General features: G+C 32.1%; 2 protein-coding genes across 27 annotated transcripts in view; one reads left to right on the top strand and one right to left on the bottom strand.

The window, feature by feature from the left end:
* Positions 1-636, bottom strand: LOC139522629 (uncharacterized protein alr4393-like). The gene has a single exon (XM_071316095.1). The coding sequence runs from the start codon at positions 634-636 to the stop codon at positions 1-3; it is 636 nt and encodes a 211-aa protein (XP_071172196.1).
* A 1,435-nt stretch (positions 637-2,071) lies between these two features.
* The window catches only part of LOC139522719 (kinesin-like protein KIF28), an 81,306-nt gene continuing 60,048 nt past the window's right edge, over positions 2,072-23,329 (top strand). For all 26 annotated transcript variants that reach the window (XM_071316196.1, XM_071316195.1, XM_071316205.1 and 23 more), the window contains exons 1-6: positions 2,072-2,230; positions 6,865-6,903; positions 7,312-7,388; positions 8,944-8,960; positions 9,730-9,752; positions 15,784-15,911. In XM_071316196.1, coding sequence (XP_071172297.1) covers positions 2,217-2,230; positions 6,865-6,903; positions 7,312-7,388; positions 8,944-8,960; positions 9,730-9,752; positions 15,784-15,911 — 298 coding nt within the window. In that variant the 5' untranslated portion in view covers positions 2,072-2,216. The remainder of the gene's footprint in view (positions 2,231-6,864; positions 6,904-7,311; positions 7,389-8,943; positions 8,961-9,729; positions 9,753-15,783; positions 15,912-23,329) is intronic.

Here is a 23,329-nt window from a genome sequence, read left to right on the forward strand (position 1 = left end):
TTACACGGCTTTCAAATATTCGGCTATGGTCGTTCCACGTCCTTGCATGGCTTTCAAATATTCGGCTATGGTCGTTCCACGTCCTTGCATGGCTTTCAAATATTCGGCTATGGTCGTTCCACGTTCTTGCATGGCTTTCAAATATTCGGCTATGGTCGTTCCACGTTCTTGCATGGCTTTCAAATATTCGGCTATGGTCGTTCCACGTCCTTTCATGGCTTTCAAATATTCGGCTATGGTCGTTCCACGTCCTTGCATGGCTTTCAAATATTCGGCTATGGTCGTTCCACGTTCTTGCATGGCTTTCAAATATTCGGCTATGGTCGTTCCACGTTCTTGCATGGCTTTCAAATATTCGGCTATGGTCGTTTCACGTTCTTGCATGGCTTTCAAATATTCGGCTATGGTCGTTCCACGTTCTTGCATGGCTTTCAAATATTCGGCTTTGGTCGTTCCACGTCCTTGCATGGCTTTCAAATATTCGGCTATAGACGTTCCACGTCCTTGCATGGCTTTCAAATATTCGGCTATGATCGTTCCGCGTCCTTGCACGGCTTTCAAATATTCGGCTATGGTCGTTCCACGTCCTTGCATGGCTTTCAAATATTCGGCTATGGTTGTTCCACGTCCTTGCATGGCTTTCAAATATTCGGCTATGGTCGTTCCACGTCCTTACACGGCTTTCAAATATTCGGCTTTAGTCGTTCCATGTCCTTGCACGGATTTCAAATATTCGGCTATGATCGTTCCACGTTCTTGCATGGCTTTCAAATATTCGGCTATGGTCGTTCCACGTTCTTGCATGGCTTTCAAATATTCGGCTATGGTCGTTCCACGTTCTTGCATGGCTTTCAAATATTCGGCTATGGTCGTTCCACGTTCTTGCATGGCTTTCAAATATTCGGCTATGGTCGTTCCACGTCCTTACACGGCTTTCAAATATTCGGCTATGGTCGTTCCACGTCCTTGCATGGCTTTCAAATATTCGGCTATGGTCGTTCCACGTCCTTGCATGGCTTTCAAATATTCGGCTATGGTCGTTCCACGTTCTTGCATGGCTTTCAAATATTCGGCTATGGTCGTTCCACGTTCTTGCATGGCTTTCAAATATTCGGCTATGGTCGTTCCACGTCCTTGCATGGCTTTCAAATATTCCGGCTATGGTCGTTCCACGTCCTTGCATGGCTTTCAGCTATGGTCGTTCCACGTCCTTGCATGGCTTTCAAATATTCGGCTATGGTCGTTCCACGTTCTTGCATGGCTTTCAGATATTCGTCTTTGGGCGTTCCTGGTGATGGTGAATCCAGAAACGCCCCTCGAACGCGTGAAATTTCTAAAGTGTTGTTTTTATTTTTAAAGCACATGTGTCAGATTTCCATACAGTCAGCATGTTAAAACGTTTCTCTGAAATATAAAAGATAGCCATAATTAACAATAAACAGGTTAAAATTTACTGAAAGAATGCACCTTACAACAGTAAAGAGGGCCCTCATGGGGTTTTTGATTATGTGATTACTTAGCCGTTTTTTTAATGATTATTTGATTATTAAGCCAAATATTTCATGATTATTTGATTACCTAGGACTGTATTTTTAGTTTATGATTATTTGATTACTAAAGATAAGCAAATATTTAATGATTATGTGATTATATTGGCAAAAAAATGGTGATTATGTGATTACTAGGACCCCCCCATGAGGGGCCTCAGTAAACAATTAAAATGTGTCTTCTTAGTTCGATATTAAGCCCGTTTAGTAAGAAATCTGGGACTATGAGTATTAATATAATAGTCCCAGAAGAAACTAAGATTCCAACACCGTAAGTCATAGTTGAATTTTCAGATTTTTTTAGGGGGTTCTAAAGAGTCTTCAAACTGGCAGAAAAAAAACTATTGATTTTCATTTCCAATTGAATAAATCACTTATCAATAATAATCTTAAAATTGCAATCAACAAATTTAACAATAACATCATCACTGACACTTTCAATCAATCTTTAACAATGCTGATTGTTTTCGGTCCAATGATCAGAATTAATCGGATTCTTGGGAACTTAGAAACGAACTATAACATTTTACCTGTGTGTGGGAATTCAATATCCAGTTAGAAGTCCCGTAAACATTTAACTGGTAGTGGATTTACATGTGTTTTAAAAAATGAATTAAATTCCTCAATTCTAAATGGAAATAAATATTTAGCATTAAAAAGGAGTACAGAATGCCAGATGAAGCGTGAGTATAGTTTTGGTGATCTTCCAGATACCTTATATTTTGGTGTACTCTATTATGGGTCTCTATTATTTGATAGTTGATTTGTTTCTGATGTGTTTGTGTTTGTGCAAAAGTGATGATGATATTTTGTATTGCAAATGGAAATTACATCACTGGAGACTTCAAGAATACAAAGTTGAATAACTCTGTTAATAAGCAGCTTTGGTTCCCGTAAAATAATTTGCTTTCCAATGATGAATTGGATTAACACAAGTTATCTCTCTTTGACATAGCAGAGATGGCACCTGTAATAAGTATGGTTGGACTAGGACTGATACACATTTTTACTAATCTTGAAAGCTTTAAAACTTAGTTTCATTGTCATTTATTTTCACCCATTGTATAATTTCAAAAGATTATAAAAAAGGGGGGATGCAGGTACCAGTGGCGGATCCAGAAATTTTCATAAGTGTGGGCCCACTGACTGACCTAAGAGGGGGCCCGCTCCAGTCACGCTTCAGTGATTCCCTATATAAGCAACCAAATTTTTTCCCAAAAAGGGGGGGGGCCGGCCCCCCCCCCCTAAATCCTCCTCTGGGTACAAGAACAAGACAATATTTTTCCATATTAAAGGAACATTTAAATATATTTACTGAATATACTGATTATACTTTATACATACATTCAAAACAGATGTTTTCTTGTACCTGTTGATGCAGGTGGGTGCAATGAGACAGCAATTTGATGGTACAAAATGCATAGGCGGTTCCATGAGGGGTCCGGGTCCCCCTTTTGTGGGACAAATTTGGAAGATTACATAGAGAATCACTGAAGCATGACTGGAGTGGCCCCCTTAGGTCAGTCAGTGGGCCCCCTTAATGAGAAGTTCTGGATCCGCCACTGAAATGTCAGAAGACATTGTAATACAGGTGACTAGATATAATAAAATCACAACTCTGACAATACTGTCATTTATATGAATGAGTTTTTATTATTACAGTATCTTTGACAAAAGTCCAGATTGATTCAAGAATCATGCTACAATTAGATCATCATCAACTTCACAGTTCATTTTCTTAAGCTTTAATATAATTATATATACCATATAGGTGAAGAAACACACTGTATTCTGGTAAACATTTTAATGATAAATGATAAAAGTAATTGGTATTATGGTGCGCTATTGTGTTTAAGTTGCATTTAACTGCTCAAGTTTTTGCTTAAATTTTCTTTGCAGTGTTGGGTCATCTTTCAGCTTCAATAATTTGGTTTTATGTTAAAAACTTCATTATGATATAGTTGTATCCTTAATGTTCACTATATCATGGGGGTCTCATTGGGGGGTTAATTCTGATCCCGGATTCCACTTACGTTTTGACAGATTCCCGTATCCCGCTTACACAGTGAGTGTGTTACTTAAGCAATTCTCATTTTTTTGTGATTTCCCGGGTCCCGCTAGACTCCATTTCCCGTTTTCACGGCACAATAATTCGACTTTCAAGTATCACGCTTACAAAAAATCGGCAATCCCGTGTCACGCTTAGACCCCAATGAGACCCACTATCATGTATGTCCACAGAAAGTATGTGTAGGACATTTTATTGAGGAAAGAAATCGACTCATTTTAAAATATTTTAGATTTGATAGTCATGTTAAAATTGATAATATTTTGGAACAAATTGCAAGAATATGATATTTTTTTTTTTATTGAAAAGTCAAACATGCATTGACCTAATACATGCATGACATGTACATGGATTTACAAAAATAACATTTAGGCCTTTTAAAGAGGGGATAAACTAGTACAGTCACTAGTCATATGAAGGGATATTCATGATCTTATAGTTTAAGGAGGTTCGCGGGTATAAGATTTTTAGAAAAAAATTAAACATTAATTTTTTATTACAGATTTTATTTATTACCTTAAGTAGTTGTTACTTTATCATGTGGTACAAAAATCAATTCATGTTGTCCCCAGCGGACTTTTAAAATGTAGATATCACTTAAAAAGCTCCAAATTATCTCCCTTTGGTGCAAAAATGCCATTTTTTGGCAATAAAATTAAAATATCTTTTTTAACTCATCGGTGACCTATATTTTTTATTGTTGTTTTCGAATAAGCTGTACATTAACTAAATAATTGTAAAATTTTAGCGATTTCTGTAATTTAGTTCTTTTATTATTTCGATATTACCGCTTTTTCTCCTATTAGTTCAACAGAAAAAAAGGACATTAACAAAAATGTATGCTTCTTTCGAAAGCAGATTGTAAGCGTAAATGAACGGTGACCCCATTTTTTTTATTTCATTTTTCTATTATAATAAGTATAAGATAAAGTTCATTTATAGAAAAATATAGAGAAATCCTATATTAAATAAAAAAATCATTTAGACCTGCGAGCCCCCTTAATTCCCAACTTCAGTTACACAATAGTGAGACACTGATAGATTGTGCCATAAAAGTCAGGAAACTTTACAATTTGATGGAAAATCTATTTCAATATTTGAACCAATATCCACCTGACTAGATCTGCAGATATTTTGTGAGATTGAGCTGTGAAATCTTTGTGTAATGTGTAGTAGAGGTTTTATAATTTTTTGTCTCTTATATTTCTCTCTTTGTATCTAAATAACAGTAAAAAGTTAATGTAGGATCTAAAGATGACAATTTTTTATGCCTTTTGTAACTTTTGATGGTCATCGTTTTTATTGCCACGCCTGCAAAGAAAGTTGAAGATTGCAAGACATTATAAGGCCAAATAAAAAAGTATGTGTGGTTCCAGTTACATCTGAAAAAAAGTTAGGGTAGGTAGGTAGGGATTTTTTTTATTTTATGTTTTTTTTTACATTGAGTCTATGGGAGCAACATTCTGACTTTAACAGTGCTGAATGAAAAATGACAATAAAATCTTTAGGGTAAGCTATTTTTAAGCCGAACAAGTAGGGACGGTAGGGTTACTGGAACCACACATATATTTTTATTTGGCCTAAGGGATAACAATACAGCGACAATTGTGACGGCATAAACTGAATTTGTATAAAGCCTTGTATTTTAGAAGGAAGAACCTTGTTTGCAGATACCTTATAATGTTATGATTCGTTTCAGTCTGTCCATTGTCCTTGACCTCATTTTCATGATTCAGGTACAACAAGCAATTAGACAATCATATTTGGTGTATGGAATAATTGTAAGGTGAACATGTCTGTCTGGTACGACCTCATTTTCATGAAAAATCGAAAATAAAAAGTCATTAAAAAAAGACTAAAAACTTACTGTTCAAAGTCAGAAACCCCTTCTTTTTGTATACACAGAAGTTTCTCACACATCTTCTTATTTGTCTTAGCTCCTGGCTTTATTTTGTAAGATTCATTGAATTTGTTGCATGATGATGGCAATATTCCATCATTGAAGACCATGCCTTCTCCAACTCTGATGTCTCTTTGAAGAAATTTTACACTACACATGTACTTACAAATCTTAAAAACAGTAGATATATAACACATTTCATATCAATTCTGTTATTTTAATCATGCATAATGAACAAAATGCATTTATTGCAAGTCAGAGCTGTTAAAGTCCATGTTTGCCAGACCATGCGGGTGATTTTTTTTCTCAGTGAAGTATATTATGAAATTGTCCATCTATCTTCATCATGGAGATTAGCCTATAAAGTCAGGTCCAATAAGTTCTTAGCTGACCATAATCATAATTATGATTCTGTAAATAAAAACTTTTAAAATAGTATCAAAAATTAACACATGATAACCACAGTGGAATCTAAGACTAAGAGCTACATGCTTATACCAGGTGGTGTATTTTACTCTCTCCTTAGATTGAATGATACTAGCTGCTAGACTAAATGTCATGGTTAGCAGAGATGATGGATAACTTATTGCCAAAAGCAGATTTTATCAAATTGTTTGGTTAATATTTAACAAAAAATATCTTTTGGGATTGGTAACTAATAGCATTTATATGTAAACAGTTTCATTTCTATGACAACAAAATTTAAAACATCTCTGATTGGTCTGTCATTTGAAAATGGAAAATGATGAAGAGGGCCAGTGTTTAGGGCAGGAATTTAAGTTACTAATCATATTTGGTTTCATAGTAAACATGTTAAAGGACAAAAAAAATGTTTGAGGGACAAATTTCATAATTTATTTCTAAACTAACAATAACTTTAAAGGTTCTGAAAGATGACAATATTCTCTGGATGCTGAATATGCTGTTACAATGTATATATGTGATCCTTGTCAGACCCCATGTAACAAAAAAATATAAGTTAGCTCCCCTACTAGTCAAAAATATTTTCATAATTTAGAATTGTTTAGTTTTTTGGATCATTAAGATGTTTAGAGAAGAATCTTATTGGAATTGGAAAGAAAAGTTTGTAATGTTATAAATGTTTGTGTTTTTGAAAATCCAATTGGACAATTTGAAAATACCGAGGAGAACACTGTAACCTGTCAATTAAATAATAAGTATAAAAACTGAAATTTCAGTTTCTAGACATTTTATAGACTTGATGGATTGCAAATATTGGAATGCTGCAAATTTCTTATTACAGGTCATGTAAAACACTGTCATTTTCATTATGTACATGTCATAATATAGGTTAACCATAATGTAATATTTTGTGTTTTATTTTTCAGTGTCAAAGTGGCTGTCAGGGTCCGTCCCTTTAATCAAAGGTAAGTTCACTAGCAAAAAGAATATTGTATTCAAAGAACAATTGTCAATTTGTTTTTAAATAAGTATATTATAGGCAACAGAAGTTTACTGATGTTAAAAAATCATATACATGTATCATTAAATTAAGGTAACAAACAAAAGCAAAAAAATCTAAGGTCTAGCCAGATTGGTTGACTCATCAGGATTAGTGACACCGTTAGACATCTACTGCTAAGCATGCATCACCCACAATCAACACCCAGTCAAAATGGACAAAGACAAGATTTTGGACCACAAATCAAAGATGGACACCCTGTTCCTACAATAACACAACATACAATGTCTTAAAACAACAAAACATACAATGTATGATATCAAAATGTATCAATGTATGATTATAATTAATGACCTTGTAAATTGTCTTTCAGGGAGAAGGACCGGACGTCAAAGCTCATCATTAAGATGCAGGACCAAATGACAACAATAGCCAATCCTGAAACTCCAAGTAAGTTGTAATATAATCAGATCTATTTGATGTATTTATAGTTTTCCCTGGAGTACTTTTCAAATTGAAGCCCAGAAGTTGATCAATTAAATTCCAGTAGTCCATTCTCCAACACATCCTCTGGCAGCACTGCCAGTTAGCAATTTAGATGACTTTGAAGTTCACAATATATTTTTATGCTCCATTTATGAGCATTATGTTTTCTGGTCTGTGTGACCGTTCATATGTTTGTTCCTTCATTGACCCGTACGTTCATCTGTCTGTCATGCTTCAGGTTAAAGTTTTTGGTCAAGGTAATTTTTTATGAAGTTTTAGTCCAATCAACTTGAAACTAATTACACATGTTCCGTATGATCTAATCTTTCTTATTTTAATGCCAAATTAGATTTTTAACCCCATTTTCACGGTTCTCTGAACACAGAAAATGATAGTGTGGATGGGGCATCTGTGTACTAAGGACACATTCTTGTTTATTTATACATTCCTTTAATTTTACAAATAATTTCAAAAACTTTGGAAATATATATATATAGTGAAAGCTCTTTTTTTTGAGAGCCCAGGTGGTCGTGTGGTCTAGCGGGACGGCTGCAGTGCAGGCGATTTGGAGTCACGATATCACAGTAGCATGGGTTCGAATCCCAGCGAGGGAAGAACCAAAAATTTGCGAAAGCAAATTTACAGATCTAACATTGTTGGGTTGATGTTTAGACGAGGTTGTATATACATTATGTACACAGCCATGTATCACCATCATTGATGGCGATCCGATGGATACATCTTTTGTAGAGTTGTCACTGACTCAGACGTACTTATAAATATAATCATTTTCTGTGACTGTATATTACATTAATTTGTAGGATCCTTTACTATAGATAATTTAGCTGATCTGTAACAATAACATCTTCATGCCTTATATATCATGTACTGTAGTACGCCGCTAGATTAAAACTGACGAGAAAAGGTAACACACGGCCAGCGAAAGCTCTTTTTTTTGAGAGCCCAGGTGGTTGTGTGGTCTAACGGGACGGCTGCAGTGCAGGCGATTTGGTGTCACAATATCACAGTAGCATGGCCATGGGTTCAAATCCCGGCGAGGGAAGAACCAAAAATTTGCCAAAGCAAATTTACAGATCTAACATTGTTGGGTTGATGTTTAGACGAGTTTTATATATATATATACAGTGTAAGCAGTTAAATGAATATCATGTCAGGTTGTTGTCTCTATTTCATTCTCAATTTTATTATCAATACAATCTATGAAAATGTCAATACTGGTTAAATGAGATTTACAATTAAACAAAGATCAGTGATTGCAGTACATGGAAAGACACATTTAAAATGACAAAATTTTAACCAGGTGAGCAATATAGGCTCTTGGGAGTCTTAGGTCTAGGGTTGCCTATGCTGTACCTTAGAAAAAAACCTTTAAACATCAGAGCTTAGATTGACTAAGGTGCCATAAACTATTTGGGGAACAAATGTGTAGGATTGTTGAATAAAATTTATTGAAAAATAAACATTAACACGTCTTAAAATTATTTTATTTATTTTTCAGATGAAGAACCAAAAAAGGTAGGATCTCATTTTAATTGATGACCAGTTATTTTACTATTTAAACACTTATCATAAAAACACACCAGAAACAACAAATGTATAAAGTTTTATTTTATCCTGTGTGTCAACTCACTAGATTTTGGCTGTATAAAATGGGAGGTTAATGTTATTTTCCTGGGAATATTTGGTCACATCAATGTGAAACTTGATAAGCATGTTCATTGTGATGGAAGCTGTTATAGAATGATATACACGGGCACTTGTCTCAGAAATATACATGTGATATACACAGGCACTTGTCTCAGAAATATACATGATATACACAGGCACTTGTCTCAGAAATATACATGATATACACAGGCACTTGTCTCAGAAATATACATGATATACACAGGCACTTGTCTCAGAAATATACATGATATACACAGGCACTTGTCTCAGAAATATACATGATATACACAGGCACTTGTCTCAGAAATATACATGATATACACAGGCACTTGTCTCAGAAATATACATGATATACACAGGCACTTGTCTCAGAAATATACATGATATACACAGGCACTTGTCTCAGAAATATACATGATATACACAGGCACTTGTCTCAGAAATATACATGATATACACAGGCACTTGTCTCAGAAATTTGCTTGTCATATGTACAATACTATTTTAGAATTTATGGAATAAAATTTAAATTTACTATTTCACAATGGGGAAATTTATCCTATTTAATCTACTGACATTGTACTTTTTAATGACTATTTTATTTTGTCTATTTCAGTTTTCCTTTGATTACTCATATTGGTAAGTACAGACCTTTTTTTTTTAAACCAGTTTAAAGTTTAACATAGATATATAGGAAAAAATACCAAACGCCAAGGAAAATTCTAAAAGGAAAGTTGGCAAAATCCAAAGTTTAAACACAGCATTAGATTAGAAAAACAACTTCCACATCATATACATGATATGTTATAATCATAGTGACCAGCAAGTCATGGTCTTAAATTGTTTAAACTAATTAAACCTGCTTGCTCAATGTCAGAAGAGTCAGTGTAAAACCTTGGTCCTCAGTGGTGGATCCAGAACTTTTCTTAATTTAGGGGGTTCCCGCTTACTGACTCAAGGAGGGGGCCCACTCCAATCATGCTTCAGTGATTCCCTATATAATCAACCAAAATTTTCCCACGAAAGGGACCCCCCTGGATCGGACTATTGTCCTTTTGGCCATAATGAATATTATCTCATTTCACATATAAAGGCTATTTTGAGTGTTTTAAAAGCTCAATTCCTGGCTTTACTCTTTCAGAAACTTCTTCTTTAACAATATAATCCCTCTTTTACATCACATGGATTTAAGACTTAGTGTCAAGATCAGGGAAAGAAATGTCATGCTGTGTAAAGAAATTGATAATCTAAAATTTCAAAAGAAATATTCCTATATATATATCCTTCATTGTTATATTCATCAAGTTCATATTGTTGTAGATTAGTTTGAATCCATTAACTTCATTGGGGATTGTATCAACTATTTAGCATTTGAAGAGAAATATCATGTATTTTATTTTATTTATTACATCATTTTTTTTTGAAAGAATTGTGTAAGTGTGAAGCATGAACATGTATTAGGTCTTTGGAGAATTGTTCAATAAATGTGGTTTCTCACTTTAAAACCTAAAAGTTACGAAATAATTGCACAACACTTTGAAGTTACATTTTGGTTATAAAAATAATTTGGATTATAAAAACATAAACGGCACTATCTATACTTTCTCTCTTCTTTTGAAGTTTAATTTTATTATAAAACTGATCAATTACCTAAAGTGTTTGTAGTTATAATTGACTTGGAGGCCTTTATACCCTTTACTGTTTGATTGAACAATATCTCTGTTAATGGTGAGTCAATATTTGTAGCCTACATACACCACATAGAGTGTGCTTACAAACTTATTATCTTGGGGGAGATCATCTCATATTCATGTTGATCTATCTGTTGACATGATTGTAAATAATTGATTAACTGGTGGCATTTTAACGTCCAGGGACAAATATTACATGCATATTATGGACCCTCTGAGTAAGATTTGTTATATGGTACCTGGTTAGGTAATACGCAACAAGAAGACAAATCTCCTTTCTCAAACAAATTCTTCTGACTCCAAGCTGGTTAGGTTTTTAAGTTCTTCCTAGTAGCAAGAATACCAATCTTAAAAAGTCTTGAGCCTTTCTAGGATTGAAAGCACAGCTTCTATTCACTCAAAACCTTTAAAACATCAAAGTGTTGAACAAGTCAGTAAAAATGAATGTGAAAATTATTTTTAAGAGATGTCCTCAGAACTATACTGATCCATGATTCAGCAGCTTTGAGATATTTGTATTGAGGTCTAAAATTGAAGTTATTTATTTGTGATTCAAATACTTCACACTTCAGAAAGTTTGTGAGATAGGCATCACAGATTTTTCCGTATTTCAACAGCTTAAGGCACTATGCTGTTGATAATAGCTAAATAAGTTAAATTGTGAGATATGAATTAAAGTTTTGTACATATAAAAAATAATTATTACAAATCCATTTGATTATTTATTCAATTATTTCAATATTATTTATGAACATATTAAAATGTTACAATTTTAATTGGTTTTTAAATGTAAATTAATATTTAAATAAAAGTTTGTTAGTTAGTTTTCCATATCAATTTTCCAAGATAAAACACTTGTAACTATTGGCCTAAACATAATGAAATTCAGTCAGGACAGGCTTACGTGACTATAATTCTCTGTAAACAAACAATAAGTTATGCAAATCTATAATATTACGGAAGTTTACAGGTATAATTAGAATTTTATGTAAACAATAAAGATTAAAGTAAAGAGATTGTCCAGGAGAAAACAGACTTTATTGTCGCCAGAGATTATATCGTTTGATTGTTTGTATATTGATAGCTATACTCACAATGTTAAATTTCATTGTGAAATACCAGTCAATATTGTAAAATAAGATTGAATATTGTGATTAGGTTGTCAAATTATGTGCAGAAGGATAATGTTACTGTTTATTGTTAGATTATGCAACTAAATACTACTTGTTTTAGTTAAAATAACGGAACTATTGTTGTATAATATTTAACAGCTTTAGGTTTAATTGTTCCTGCGCCCTAATATAGTTGTTTACATCTATTTCATTCAATTCTGTTGGTAATCATACAGCACATTTTCTTTTCATTTCCCCTGCAACTGAAAGTTAGGGTGCATATTGTTTTATCCCTGTCTGGCTGTCTGTTCCTCTGTTCATTCATATGGCCTTTTTAAAATTGAGTTACTGGTCCTGCATTATAATTTTTAGTATTTTTAGTTTTTGTTGTTCTTATGTCCATAACTTAATTGTCCTTCATACCTTTCATGTTAAGCATTTTATTTATTCAGTTCATCTGTTGTGTATTGTCAATAGATCAATTGTATTTGGTGTATTGATTGATTAAAAAGTGTAAATATCTTGTCTGGCTTGTTTATTATGACCTTGACCTCATTTTCATGGTTCATTGGTCAATGCTAAATTTTCATAGTTAAGTTTTAACTATATTTATGCCCCTGCAGTAGCGGATGGGGCATTAAGTTTTACTCTTGTATGTGTATGGAATGATTGTAACGTTTACATGTTTGTCTTGCTGGATTCATATGAACTGGACCTCATTGTAATGGTTCATGGTCAATGTTAAGATTTTGTACTTGGATCAATTTCTAAGGACTGTCGCTACTGCAAGCAATAGGATCAACATTTTGGGAGTATTGAATGATTGCACGGTCTACATCATTGTGTATATGGTACTTTAATAGAGGAAATCTTTGGTTTTACAGACTTTTAACACACATTCAGTAATAAGTATAGCAGGCGTGACATTCCAGTTTGTCACTGCACTCTACTGTGTCAATTATCTTTACAGTTTTGACAGCTACCCATGCATAGTGTTCATCAAATATCAATATATTTTGGTGAATTGTCTATTTTGAAATGATCCATACAATTTTGACCACTGATGACCTTGTAATTGTGTCCATATCTATATCCCTGCTATCTTTCTTATTACTATCATAAATCTTAACACTTATAGGATTTGCAAGTGAAGTTAGCTCTTTTGTATATGAGATTTTCAGTATTTGTTTAAAAGGCTGAAATATTTTGGTAATTTATTTAAATTGAAGTTGATGTCCATGTAAGAGTCTTAAGTTATGATACAACCATTTACAAGACTTTTAGGTAGTTTGCTATAGGAGGTGGCATGTTTATCTATATGGTACAAGTATACTTAACCAAAACTTATAATTAATGCTGGAAATTGGGCTATCTATATGTAATTGGCATATTTTGAGAATATTGCAATTTGATACCATGATATTGAAAACTATAAATCTTTAACAAACGATTATGAATTTTATTAATTTTATTATTGTTCGTTTTGGAAATTTTTTCACCAGAGGGCAATTAAAATAATTGAGAATAAATTAAATGATTGTGTCGGACATTTTTTTGTAGATTCTCTATTAGAGTTGGATTATAATGACTCTTTATAAAAACTTTAATAAATTTTTAAAAAGATTTTCATTTGTTTGGAGTTTTAAATGACTTTTGAGTGTTTACTTTAAAACTTAACATACTTAAGGGCTTTACAAGTTCTCCTTTTATAGTTGTAAGTAATTTTGTTTAATTTGGTTCAATATAATCCATGTAAGATATTTACTTAATGTTAAACAGGCCACATTATCAAACACACTTTATTGATCCAAGACATTTATACAAGGCATGATGCTTTATTTATTTATTGATGTCATATAAGTATTGTTAAGTCAGGTTACACATGTTAAAGTCATATAAAACTTTCTCTTAGATCATTATTGATGTCATCTAAGTATTGTTAAGTCAGGTTACACATGTTAAAGTCATATAAAACTTTCTCTTACATGTCTTAGATCATTATCTCTTCATTTTGAAATTTCTCTTTTATACACCTTATAAAGTTTTTACCTAGGGTTGAGGTGAGATCATTATCTCATTTTGAAATTTCTTTTCTCACTTTATAAAGTTTTAACCTATTTAAAGAGGTGAGATAAGGTACATACAGTTGACAATGGAAATGAGGAATGTGTCAAAGATACAACAACCCGACAAAGAGCAGAAAACAGCACAAGGCCACCTACATGTCCATATTGTTTTAATTTAGACCATTTATTAACAAATGGATTAGATACTGGATAATTTCAATGAGAGGGAAAAGGTCTAATAACTAAGGCACCTTTCAATATTATGATCTTGTGAAGAATAAGATATATCATTGCCAATAAGTCCACAAAAAAAGATAAAGTTGCTATATATTAATTCTCCTTTACTCTTCCTGAAGTACCATAATGAAGCTAACTTCTTGGATGGTTCATACTAAATGTATTTATTTTTTTCATCTGGTATATATCTGATAACCTATAGATATAAATCATACATTCTTTTAAAAAAAAAAAAGATATTTTAACCATCATGAACATGAAGTCATAAAATTTTGTACCTCATTCTCTATTCATGGATGGCTGAAGTAAAAGTCTGGTTTATTTGCTTTTGTATTTTTATGTGCCTGTTGTGATTTTGTCTCATGATTGAACCTTTTCTATTTCATTCTCTCAATATAGTATTGACGTATTGAGATATAAAGAAATAAAATAATTGTATCTATAATTTGCATTATAGCTGAAGTTTGAAGTGCACTATGACAGAGAAATCAATGTTATAAATTATCATTGTAACCACTGACTGTTTTGGTCTGTTGATGTCTGTTTCTATTTGTTATGTTACATAGTTTGCTTCACTTAGTCTTAAAAAAAGGCAAAGGCAATTATATATTGGGTTAACATTAAAAATCATATTTTGTTTTAAATTTTCCTGAAATTATTAACATATGAACTATGTATTGTTAAAACATCCCCAAGTCTTAAGTAAATGTTTATCTATCTTAAAGACTGAAGGAAATAGATATAAAGATTTGCATAATATTATGTGGACCAATTTTATATCACTGTCTAAGGCCAAAGCAATATTTTGTTATGTTGTGTTTCACTATTTAAGGCTTTTATACAATCTCTATAAACTATTTTAAAAGTAATTTGAATTCATAAGTAAAATAATTGTATTTATCACTAAATACCAAATCAGTGTTTTGACCAATGTAATAAGTATGTTTGATTCCTTAAAATCCAAAACTAAATAATATGTCATTTATGAAAAATTGTTTATTTTTTGTTTGTTAGACATTAGACATTTATGTCGAACCATCTTTATATTTGTAGAGAGTCTTATAACAACAACACTTTAGGGACTGATGCAGAAAATTTATTGATCGACATGTTTCGGTGCCTATAGGGCACCGTCATCAGGATAAAAACAATACATAAAATCATGCTGAAGAACAAAATCGGGTTGTTAAAATTTAGTGTTGTTGTTATAAGACTCTCTACATTTTATGTTTTTTTTTTATCATAACGACCCTGCATACCCGGCGAGGTATCCACTTTATGGACTCTACCGTACTACAGACTTACCAGGCGTTGGTTCACTTTCGTTTGTAATTCATCTTTATGAAATATTCTCCTTCTTAAAGTAAACTTGCTTTACAAATGACTTTAGTAGTTTTCTTCTTGGCCATTAATCTTTATTTGTTGGTTACCATTTTATTTGATATCCTCTTCACACATTTTATTCTGTTATAAATTGTAGATCTCACGATGGCTTTACAGATTATTCTGCAATTATACTGGTTAATAAACCAGATTCTAAGAGTTATTTTGTTATAAATTGTAGGTCTCATGATGGCTTTACGGAAGATTCTGCTGGTAATTTACTGGTTGATAAAGCAGGTTCTAAGTATGCTAGTCAACGTCGTGTGTTTGAAGATCTCGGACAAGGAGTATTAGACAATGCCTTTGAAGGTAAGAATTAATGATCGATGTTAGCACAACCTAAAAAAAGTAAAGCTCTAATTAATTTACACTTAGCATGAAGTATTGCAATATATATATAAAATGACTGATTACTATAAATTCCTAGATAATACAAAAATATATACAGCAAATTTTTACTAAAGCAGTTGTTCATTTGACAAGGCAGTGAAAAAGTTCATTAGCATGATTAGCTTTGTTTCCTATGAGTGATGGAAATTGCAATATTTTTAATGATTGGTTTGTATGTCATCTATCTTTATGTGTTTGGGTTTGTGTCTTATTCTCTTATCATTATTTTTTATATTCTAAAGTTGAATATGGATATATATTTTTTCTATGCCAATTCTTCTCAATAATTTTAGACTGAGCAATTCACAGTCTAAATAATCTTATAATATAATTTGCAAGCTTTTCTTATAACCATAGTTCAGGTTTACTCCACACATTTTTAAATTATTATGAAACTAATGTTTCAACTCCCTCAGGCAAAGTTGGCTTTAGATGAATTTGGCTATTTATTTTAAGTATTATTGACATATAGCTCTTCAATGATTTTCAGTACTTATACATCTTCTGACTTCAAATGTTTGGCTTTGAGCGTTCCTGATGAAGGTTAATTTAGAAAAGCTTTTCAGAATCAAGAAATAATTAAATGTGTTGTTTTCAATTTTTTTCATTGTCACCATAAGGATATCAGTCCTTTAAAAATACTTTGATACAGCCTTTTCATATTATCCTTTTTTCCAACCTTTTTACCGTTGTTGTTATTTCCTTCAAGTTTACACTCCACTTTCTTTATTGTCATTGTAAGGCAGTGTTTTTACTTTGACATACAATGTGTTTATAGATTTGTTGACTACTTTCAAACTTTCTGCTCCAGTTGATATTTCCTTCAGGTTTATATTTCCTGGCTTTATTGTCATTGTAAGACAGTGTTTTATGGAAGCACTTTATAGTGTTTTTGATTCTTAAGAATTATATCTTCCTTAGTAATACTAATAAACATTGTTAATAATTAATTTATTCTCATTTACTGGTGTGAAATACCAATCAATATCTTAATCCTTCATTAAAATCTATAACTGCGACCTCAGCTGATATTTCAGATCGACAGGTTTTTCACATTTAAATATTAGCTTTAAATTATCATGGAATTCATTCCTCATTGATTTCATTAAAATATATTTTTTGTTGTTTGAAACAGCATTGATTTTTAAACTGAACAGCTTTAGTTAGACAATAGAGAGTTTGTTAGCGAAAACTCTTTCAATATCTTTTCCAGCAGAGCTGTTTATTGTTGTTGTTACGATGGTAGTTGTATCTCACTGTTGAAATGTCAGTAGTATTAAATATCGAATTTGAAACCTGTAAGGATATAAAAAACAAGGAAATTCTGTTTTCAATCAAATCTTTTCACATTTCTTGATTTTATTTAGAAATGGTATAGATGATATACTGGTAGCAAGTTAGATCAGTAATGTGACTTTTGTTTCATAAACTAAATAAGTTTATATTGGAACTGGTATTTGCTACACATTAATTATCTACAAGATATATTTACAAGCAAGGTTTTTTTAATTACTTTTTGATGTAATTTACATGGCTATTCTTTAGTGAGAAACTTCTATCTGGACTGGAGTACTCAATAAAATTGAGAATGGAAATAGGGAATGTGTCAAAGAGACAACAAACCCGACCATAGAGCAAACAAATGCTGAATGCCACCAACGGGTCTTCAATACAGCGAGAAACTCCTGCACCCAGAGGAGTCCTCAGCTGGCCCCGAAACAAATATATTACTAGTTCAGTGATAATGGCCCTCATACTAGACTACGAATTATATACAAGAAACTAAAATAAAAAATCATACAAGACTAAAAAAGACCAGAGGCTTCTGACTTATGACAGGCGCAAAAATGCGGCTGGGTTAAACATGTTTTTAGAGATCTCAACCCTCCCCCTCTAGCCAATGTAGAAAAAACAAACACACAACCATACACATAGTAAAACTCAGTTTAAGAGATGCCTAAGTCTGATGTCAGCTCCAGACCTCAATTAAACTGAGTTTTACTATGCATATTGTTGTGCGCTTATTTTCTACAAACTATGTCTTCGTCATATAAATATCAATCACAATCCCTGCCATTAGGAGTTAGTAATATACCATCATAATTTAAATGAAAAGAACAAAACCATGCCAATTCTGGTATACATATAAATACTAACATGTAGTAGGATATTTGCAAATGAATTTTATGCAACTGTCATACAAGTGAGAGGTTTATCTAGCTAGAAAACTAGATATAATCCACCATTTCTGGCAAACATCTGGTATACATATAATTACTAACATGTAGTAGGATATTTTCAAATGAATTTTATGCAACTGTCATACAAGTGAGAGGTTTATCTAGCTAGAAAACTAGGTATAATCCACCATTTTTGTCATCAGAAAATACCTGTACCAATTCAGTATTTGACAGTTGATGTTCATTCTTTTGATATTTTTGATTTTTGAGCTTCTTATTTTGCAATTTGATTAAGGACTTTCTCTTTCAATTGGTCTCAGAGTTTTTTGATTTTACTTTTTACCACTTTATATGTGAACTGTTGTTTGTAAACATCACTCTGCTGTAGACCTGTTGACATATTTTTGTGATAATATGTTTCTGACATTCTGTTTACAGATCTTCTTCATTGAATATTTGTTGTTTTAAAAGTTGGCATGTTGGTCCGAGTACACAGTTATCGTCCTTTGATTTTCGTTGTTCACGAATATAGTCCTTAATGTGGACAGTGTGTTACTTGCCAATTTTTGTTATACCCCTTCCAAATTTAATTCTCCATGTTTTATGCCTCATATAGCAAGTTGGGGGGTGAAATGACACTGTAAAAAAATTTGGGTCATAAATATTTAGGTAAAGTAGTGATTAGGTCCAGCTGAAAAAGGTCAAAAATTAGCACTTCGGAAGCTGTCAAAAGATTTCAAGACCCCCTTAACACAAAATTGTCCATATTTTGAGTTAGAGCTGATGAAGTTTTCTATAATTTTGATATAATTTGTCCCAAAAGTAGTACAACACACTGTAAAAATGTTATTGAGAAAGCGCAGGTGGGATTTTTTTTATTTACATTTATTGTCTAAAAGAAATGCACTACGAAATAACTGTGTACTCGGACCTAAGAGGTGAAATCAGGAAATATAGAATCTGTACTTTGGCAACTTCCCTGAATGATTTGATGGTGTCAATTTGTCAAATAGCATAAAACTAAAGGATTTAAACTTTTATTTGATAGAATTTCTGCAAAAATGACCAATTTTGGCATTATATGGTCAAAATAAGCATTTCATAGCTTTTTCAATTTTGATGCATAAGTGGCATTTTGACTTTCTATCTGACATGTTTTCATGTGTCAATTTTGGTGTTTCTATGATTTAATCCAGTTGTATTACTCATTTGTGAACTCTGAATTTACAGAAAAGAAGATTATCTCAGACAATATGAGCAAAGTGTGTTGTATAAATGACCCTCATCTAACGCCCTGTTTGGATCAAGTTAAATGTGAGGAGCATGGTACATAAAAGTTGAAGTCCATAATAAAGACCTCACTAAATTTGTATAAAAAGCACTTAACAATGTCTTTTGTACCTGTTTCATTTCACATAACATCTTTCTTTACCTCTGTAGGATACCATGTGGTTCAAATATAAGCCTGTTGAGACTAAAATTGCATGCAAGTATTTCACTAAAAAGTGAAAAATCTTTGTATCAGACCATACTGTCTGCTCAAAAAGTTGAATGTAAGAGGCTTTTTGTGCTCAGATTCATTGTATCATGTCACTTGAGTATAGAAATGATAGAAAAGACACAATTTTTTATTCCCTATAGCTTCAATATGCATTTTTAAATGTAAATATGTGCTACGGCCTAAATTGACCCTAAATTATTTTTAGTCATACTTGGCCTAAGACCCTTTTAAACTAATATGATATGTTATTTGTAAGTTTTCTTTCCATTTAAAGTACATTAAGTACATATGTAAGGATCATTTATAATCAAAAAGCTTCACAAATTTAAAATTGCTGGAAAATATTACATCTTCATGTAAGGCTCCCCTTCATTGGAAAACCTCCATTTTTAGGCACAGGCTCATATAAATTTGACTTTTGAAAAATTATGCTAAGTCTGATATATAAAATGAGTACTCTATTGCTTTAAATACATGATGTATTATATATTAAGGCATTGTAAAAGTATTTTTTTGCAATATTTTAATTTTAAAAGCCCCAAATGTTGATAGTTGAAATTTCTCAATTTTAACGTCCAAATTTAACACGTAAAGTTGAATATAGAATTAATCATAGTGTCTATAATATATATCCTATTGCTATGAAACTTTGTAAGCAGTCTTATAATATATTAGGCTTGTGTCATACCAAGTTTTATAAAGATTGGCCAACTTTTTCTATCCTATTAGGTCCGAGTACACAGTTATCGTCCTTTGATTTTCGTTGTTCACGAATATAGTCCTTAATGTGGACAGTGTGTTACTTGCCAATTTTTGTTATACCCCTTCCAAATTTAATTCTCCATGTTTTATGCCTCATATAGCAAGTTGGGGGGTGAAATGACACTGTAAAAAAATTTGGGTCATAAATATTTAGGTAAAGTAGTGATTAGGTCCAGCTGAAAAAGGTCAAAAATTAGCACTTTGGAAGCTGTCAAAAGATTTCAAGACCCCCTTAACACAAAATTGTCCATATTTTGAGTTAGAGCTGATGAAGTTTTCTATAATTTTGATATAATTTGTCCCAAAAGTAGTACAACACACTGTAAAAATGTTATTGAGAAAGCGCAGGTGGGATTTTTTTTATTTACATTTATTGTCTAAAAGAAATGCACTACGAAATAACTGTGTACTCGGACCTGTTGTGATTGAAATAACTGCTGTGAACTTCACATGTGAACATTTGATCCCATCATTTACACTGAATATTAAATTACATGTATACAAGAAATTGATTTGATATTTTCCCTACTGTAATTAACTTTAGAATTTACAGTAAGTTGCATTTGTAAAAAAACTTCACAGCAACTGAGATGGATTCAATTTTTCCATATTGCACAATAGCACAGTTTTGCATGATATCAAAGTATTGAGAAATAAATGTTGTGGCAAGGAATCTTCAATTGTAAATTTATAGAAATGTTTTAACCGATTTCAGATATTTAAGAAATTTCACCACATTTATTTTGTCAGAATCCTATATGATGTAAAAAATTTGATCACAATCCAAATTCAGACAGTTACAATCAAGCGTGAATATTGTGTCCAAACATGTACCAAATTGACAGGGTTCAACCTCTGCTGTCACATCAGGCTGTACTCGACATAGGATTTTATATTAAATTTTCTTTTGGAAACAAAAAAGATAGTGTGATTGTTGTTGAGATTGTATTTTTTTAGTATATATATACAATTTTTATTGTTTGATTTTTCAGAGCTGATGTTTTTTTTAAGGTATTAACAAAACAAAAGTATTAAATTGCACATCTTTATTGGTAAAAGCAGTTAGAATATCTATATAAACTATGTTATGTTACCAAGCTTTATAGCATAAATGTTTGATGGATCTTCCATAGTTCCGACCCAGAGATTGTCATCTTTATCAATACTAAGACTGTAAGGTAATTTGATAAATAGATGTTTGACTACCTTATGTAGGATAATCTCCCCAGTAGCACTTAATACATGAAGGGCTTCATAGTAACAGTCAGTAACTATAACCATTTGGGTAGAGGTTACTGCTATATCTCTGGGATAAAATGTATCAAAACAACTTTTATAAATCCATTTTGGTTGCCCCCCTTTTTCTATCCCTTCCACTGTTCCTTGTCCAGATGGAATATTATCTATGAGATTTACAACATATATATTGTGATTGTTAGTACAGATTCTGTGTGGCCATGAAAACAGTGTTTTGCTGTCTGTATCATACTCATATGAATGGATTATTTGTCCTTTCTGGTTCATGTGTACAATTCTTCTTACACTATCTTTGGTTGGACTAGATAAATCTGCTGATTCACTGAGTCCAACATATATTTCATTTTTTTTATTTACATGAACACATAGTGTATATAGAGGAAAAAATGAAATCCCTTTCTCTATTTTTGCATCTGTAGTATAAAGTTTTAATTCCTGTTCTTTTGTCGATACCAGTAAATCTCCATTGTTCATCATTGCCATGTCATACATGCCATTTGCCAGTTTTATTTCTCCTTCATACTTTATTCCTTCTTGCTCCAAGGATATTTTATGTAAGAGTGTACTCGAAGAACTTCCTATGAAAGCTGAATTGTTACTGCTCTTTATCAATTTACTTAGACGATACACCTCTGTTAGGTATGATTGAACAAGTTGAATATCTGGAACATTATATACACATCCAACGAAATCACTGATCTGCTGATTTGAAAGTTTTCTTGGTATGAATTTCCTTTCCTTTAATTCTACATGTCTAACTGTTTTATCTGGCATGGATTTGTCTAGACAATTACTGGAAACAAAAATACCAGAAGCAGAGGAAGAACTTAGTGTTTGGTCCAGCTGTCTTTTCCTCTTCTCCAGTTCATCTTTTCTCCATTTTACAGAGTCCAATTGTTGCTTAATAATGTCCCCTGTTGGTTTCCACTGTTTATCTAGATCTGATAAAAGGTCATCAGCATACTCTACAATGCTATCTTTGATTTCTATGATTTCCTGTCTATTTTCTGAATATTGTTTATTTCCTTTATACAGCATCTTCTGCAAATCTTTTTCTTTCTTTTTGAAATGAGATATATGTGATTCAAATTTGTGCATCATGTCTTTTATATCTTTCAGTTTCTCATTGTAAACTTTGTCCAGTTTATGAAAATCATGATTTTTATGATCTTTGATCAAACAATCAGAACACACTGACCTTTCACAGTTTTTACAATACAGTACACATTTCTCACCACTATGTATTGTACAGGTCAATTGTTCTAAGTCCACTCTACGACTGGTTTCTACAGCATCTACACTGCCACAGTCTTCAAGATTAATAACATAATGTTCATTGGCTATTGTTAATTTTGAATGAATCCTTGAATTACAAAGTTGACACAGAAATAAATGACAGTTAATACATTTCCATTCAATAGAAGATTCCTCACAAAATTGACAAACTGAAAGAGTCTGTGCTTTTTGTATGGAATCAGAAAAACTTGCCATGGTCTATTCAATGTGGCTTAGTTTATGTTAATTGTATACATTGATAATCTAAATGACATATTTTGATTATGACATTTTGATTAAGATATAGATAATTTTAAGGCCATGTTATATGATTATTTTATTTTTTCTCAGGTCCAATTCAG

This window comes from Mytilus edulis, chromosome 5 (assembly GCF_963676685.1).
Source record: "Mytilus edulis chromosome 5, xbMytEdul2.2, whole genome shotgun sequence".
Classification (NCBI taxonomy): domain Eukaryota; kingdom Metazoa; phylum Mollusca; class Bivalvia; order Mytilida; family Mytilidae; genus Mytilus; species Mytilus edulis.